Source organism: Zea mays, chromosome 1 (genome assembly GCF_902167145.1).
Source record: "Zea mays cultivar B73 chromosome 1, Zm-B73-REFERENCE-NAM-5.0, whole genome shotgun sequence".
Classification (NCBI taxonomy): Eukaryota; Viridiplantae; Streptophyta; class Magnoliopsida; order Poales; family Poaceae; genus Zea; species Zea mays.
The window spans coordinates 298,112,658-298,117,493 of NC_050096.1; the positions used below are offsets into that span (position 1 = coordinate 298,112,658).

Genomic DNA, 4,836 nt, shown 5'->3' on the forward strand with positions numbered 1-4,836 from the left:
TCATATTTTTTTCCGTATATGCATCCCACTTATTGGTTTGTAACAAAGTTGAACTGCAAAGGGTAAAACAGACAATCGCCACAGACCACCAACTCTCAGAAGACAAGAATCAGTTTACTTGCCAAACGGTTTTAAAAATGATTCTGATTTTCTAGGAGAATCAGGAGGATCAGCTCCTCACGAGGATCAGGATCTGGAGCTAAAGAAGCAGGAGCTGGAGCTTTGCCAAACGGGCCCTTAATCTATTTCTCAATAATGTAATATAGAATTTAACCGTTGTAGCTGCAAATGTTTTTGTCAATAAACATTTTGAATTAAGGTCTTTTTCTATTTTTAGGACTTAAATATATTGGAAATGCTCTAACGCGACAAAAAATGATTAAAATTTTTAAGCGATTATTATTAAAACATTAAATGAAAAACTATTTCTTTTAGAAAAAAAAAATCCTCCCCCTCGCGCACCCGTACTCTCCTCCTCCTCGCCCGCCCAACGCGCCACCTACACGGACACCTGGGCCGTTCCCCGCGCCCCGGTCCACGTGCCGTCCCTCTGGCCAGCACCCGGGACCAAGCGCCGCGCCGCCACCTCCCCGCCTGCCCGAAGCGACCAGAACTCTAGATGGTGAGACCCTTGCCCCCGCCGCACCCGCACCCGCACCCGCACCCGCGCGCCGTCCCTGTCTCTATCTGTCTGTGTCCTGCTGCAGTGCCTCCGGCTCGCGTGGCAGCTTGGGGCCAGGTGCGTGTTGTGCACTTTTCTTCCGTCGTGCCCGCGCGCGCGCTGCCTCGCTCCTCTCCCCCCCTGCTGGCCTTGCCCTCACCACCTGCTGGGGAGCAGCACAGTAGTAGTACATACAGATACAGGTCACGACACGTGCGGCGCGGTCATCCATGGCGTCGTCCGCCTCCACGACGTCGGGCGGCGACGAGCGCCCGCGCGCGCCTCACGCCGACGCGTGCGCTGGGACGGCGCCGCCGCAGGCGCACGTGGAGTGGGCCGCCTCGATGCAGGCCTACTACGCCGCCGGTGGGCAGCCTTACGCCTGGCACGCCGCGCAGGTACACGCGACCGACCGACCGACGGTGCATCGTCTTTTTCTATTCGTCCGCGTCGTGCGTGCTCGCGTTTGGGAGGTGGTGCAGGATTTGGATTTGATTAGGGTTTTTGGTTCACTGTGGCGGTGGGATGCAGCAGCACCTGATGGCGGCGGCGGCGGCCGCGGCCGCCGCGGGGGCGCCGTGCGGGACGCCAGTGCCGTTCCCCGTGTCATTCCACCCCGCGTACTACGCGACGCACGCGTCAATGGCCACGGTGAACGCTGGACACTCCTGCCTCGACCATTTTGTTTTCAGTGCAGTTCTCGGTTCCTAGTGCTGCAGCTGAAATGTGAAATTCCTTGCTGGGTTTGGTTCTATGCAGAGTGTGCCCTACCCGACTCCCGAGCCGGTGGCGGTGGCGGAAGCGAAGATCAAGAGGAAGAGCTCTGGCGCCCTCTCTGGCGGTTGCACTTCCGGAAGGTGCTATTTCATTTGCCGCATCCATGTGCACTGCACTGCCAGTTTCTCACCTCCTCGGTTGGTTTATTGAGCTGATATTGAAATTATGTGCGGTGCACAAACACAAAGCAGTGCCGGTGGGAGCGAGGGCTCATCAGATAAAAGAGATGCTACCCATCATAAGGTGCCTTGTTGGTCATTACACCTAACTGCAGCAAACCCTAGTGCTACCCAGGCCGTCTTGGTTGATTTGATTGTGAGTTTTATCTAGGTATTACCTTCTGTAAGGAGGAGAAAGTCCAGCGGCGCCAATGTACAAGGTTGGCTATCATAATCCATAATGGTTGCTTTGCTTATATAAGATACATGCAATGCGGTAGCTTTCCTGTTGTGAATTTTGATGGGTATATAGTATGCCTGGATCTGGTGGCGTTGCAGCCTGACGGTTGGCACTTTTCAGGTGAGCCATCGCAGGCTGCGACAGCTCAACATGCTGCAGCTGAGTCACGAGTCACAGCAAAAAAGAGGCCCGCAACAGAACTCTCGGTTTCGACACCTGAGATAGCTGGAACCTCCAATGTCATTGTCAGGCCGAACTTGAACATTGGGATGGACCTTTGGACTGATTCTCCAGTTAAAGCAGAGACCTCTGGACAGGGTGAAATAAATGCTGCGACGCATTCCCATCATGGCAGCACTTTGTCGATGATGGTATGGCTATCTTACATAAGGGAGTATATAGTGGCAATTGTCGCTAACAAATAGCATTTGCATTGCATCTCCAACTCAGATAACATGCTGTCTTCTGGCAGGATGAGCGAGAACTGAAAAGGGAGAGAAGAAAGCAATCTAACAGAGAGTCAGCTAGGAGATCAAGGCTACGCAAGCAGGTACTGTCTAATAAAGACATCTGACTGTACAACGAATGTTGTAGGGGAGATTCGAATTTGTTCTGGTTGGAAGTCAAAAGGAGCCGCGCGGACGGTCCGGCCCTGTTGTAGGGAAGACATCTGACGGTGGTGGCGCGGACGGTCCGCGCGTGCGCAGAGTCAGTTAGGGTTCCTAGTTTCTCGCGGGATTTGTTACCTAAAACCGTGGGATTGACTCGGAAATCAGTTCGAAGCGGATCCAGACCTCCCCTTTATATAGATGAAGGGCTACGGCCGATTGAACCCCCCAACAATCGATCAAATCAAGTCTATTACTCGTTTTGACCTTATGCATAAGTAGTAGTTTTAGTCTAGTTCTAGTTTAGCCCTAGTTTAGTATTCCAATCCTCAAATTCTCCGCTTCTCTTCGACTCTACATCGATTAGAGGAGTCTAGGTCGGCCTGCCGAGCCTAGACAACCCCTAGGATCTCTCCTCCCCGACGGGGTCCCTCCCGGGAGCGAGATCCAGGCGCCGCCGGCGACCTTTCGCCGCCCCTGCGCACGCGCGGACCGTCCGGCCCCAGGGCGCGGACCGTCCGGTCGTCAGGCAGGGAACCCTAGCCCTGCGCCAGGTCACGGACCGTCCGGCCCCTGGCCGCGGACCTTCCGCGCCTGTGCAGAGAGCACCGACGCCGATTGTTGTTGAGTGTTTGGCGCCCGAAAAGGGTGTTAACAGTTCTATTCTAACGGTCTGTTTTCCTTTTTGCCCAGTTGAGTGCTTTAACTATGAGTGGCAGTACAAGGAAAACTTGAAAAATAGCAACTCTCAACTTGGCTACGCCGAAAATGGTGTGACTGGTCTGATCATCTGGGAAGAACCTCAAATAATCCCTTGCAACTACCATATCATTAGACAAATGTAGGAAAATGTCCAACAGGCCTTGGGCGAGTTGGATAGACTCGGTCAATTTGGATTTGCCGATACTTTGTAATGCTACTAGTTCTTTGGGAAGTGGAGTGTGCCTATGATCTGCCCTGCTCTTCTAGCATTAATATTTGTGGGAATTTATCAATCTGAATTCAGGTAAACATATCTGGTTTGGCACTTAGGCTGTCAGGAAAATGCAATTTTCTCGGACAACAACGAAAGAATTTGTCGTATTAATGATATATTTTTTTTTGTCTGCTACTTGAAGGCACCTCTTTTTTGTTGGTACAATACTAGAACCGAATAAGCTGAAGAATGCACATCGCACTGCTTGTTTTAGGGAGAATATGTACTGATCTGTTTCATGTCTTCGTTATACTACCCAGCAAGAATGTGAGGAACTAGCGCAGAAGGTAACTGACCTGACCGTCGTCAACGGCACGCTCAGATCAGAACTCGACGAGCTTAAGAAGGCCTGTGAAGACATGGAAGCAGAGAATTCACAGCTAATTGTAAACTTGCCCCCCCCCCCCCCCCCCCCCCCCCCTCTTAACATGTTTTTTACGTAATCTGACACGAGCAATAACTCGTCTATATATAGACGGGTTTAACGCTTCAGAGTTCTTACATGGTAGATCTGTGCTCCCCGTTTTCTGTCTGTGCAGGGTGAACTGGAGCAGTCCGAGGCGCCTAGCGTTGTGACGACTCTGAGCATCCAGATTGACACAACGAAGGCGCATCATAGAAGCAGTGACCAGCATGGTAATAAAAACAACACTGGTAGCAATGGGTAGTGGTAGTTTTGGAGTGTGGCATCCGTGAGCTAGGCTTTTTACCTCTAGGTGAGGCAGAAAGATGAGATGAGGTGGTTAATATTTAGCTGCACCATCGCCCATCGTCATCAGTCCTTGTTGTTCTCCTTGGAACATCATCTGTGCCTTCTCTTTACCTGCTCACAAGCAATCTGATACCAACAGAGTCTACGGCCTGTGTATATTAGCCATGTATGATGTGTATGCGAGATGTGGGCGAACGAACTGCTTTGTAATTATCAGACTACCAGTTGTGGGCTTGTGCCTGCCTGTACAGCAATGGTTGAAAACGATTGACAGAAACTAGTTCATTTGGTAGCAATAAAGGTACCATATCAGTTATATTTTCGGCTCCCAGAACTGATGACTGGCTATCATGACTTCTTTTGGGGCTCAAGTAAATTTATTTTCTTTCTGATACACACACCAGATGCGCATTTTTTTCCAGAAAGAAGACTGAGGGACAAAAGTCCCACCCACTGCGGTCTGTGGCCCTAGTGGCGGACTGGCGATGACCACTGGAAACTCAACCCACCGCCCCAAGCCAAGAGACTATCTCCGAAAACAGCAAACGGTAGAGAAACAAAACAACAGAAAGAAAACAACTAGTAGAAAGGAAACAACAGAAATAAAACAACTAGAAAGGGGGGAAAAAAGAACTCGGGCCTAGCCTAGCCTTCCATAACACGCGAATGCGTCGTCGTCTCAGAAATTGTTGAATGTCATCTT

General features: G+C 50.8%; 1 protein-coding gene across 2 annotated transcripts; it reads left to right on the forward strand.

Moving 5' to 3' along the window:
- The first annotated feature begins 651 nt into the window (after nucleotides 1-651).
- On the forward strand, nucleotides 652-4,455 carry LOC542187 (DNA-binding protein EMBP-1). Of its 2 annotated transcripts, none has more exons than XM_035964421.1 (9): nucleotides 652-1,059; nucleotides 1,193-1,312; nucleotides 1,421-1,518; nucleotides 1,627-1,681; nucleotides 1,769-1,817; nucleotides 1,958-2,208; nucleotides 2,310-2,387; nucleotides 3,682-3,807; nucleotides 3,961-4,455. In XM_035964421.1, exons 1-9 carry the CDS (start codon nucleotides 892-894, stop codon nucleotides 4,087-4,089), a joined length of 1,074 nt encoding a protein of 357 aa, XP_035820314.1. In that variant the 5' UTR covers nucleotides 652-891; the 3' UTR covers nucleotides 4,090-4,455. The 2 variants fall into 2 exon arrangements, with proteins under 2 accessions (XP_035820314.1, XP_008665645.2); XM_008667423.4 differs by having other exon boundaries at nucleotides 653-1,059; nucleotides 1,630-1,681.
- Nucleotides 4,456-4,836: the final 381 nt, after the last annotated feature.

Excerpts from the sequence above, each read along its gene's own strand:
- LOC542187 (XM_035964421.1), top strand. The coding sequence starts at position 892 with ATGGCGTCGTCCGCCTCCACGACGTCGGGCGGCGACGAGCGCCCGCGC. Across the intron at positions 2,209-2,309 it reads GCAGCACTTTGTCGATGATG|GATGAGCGAGAACTGAAAAG; the intron begins GTATGGCTATCT and ends GTCTTCTGGCAG. Across the intron at positions 3,808-3,960 it reads CAGAGAATTCACAGCTAATT|GGTGAACTGGAGCAGTCCGA; the intron begins GTAAACTTGCCC and ends CTGTCTGTGCAG.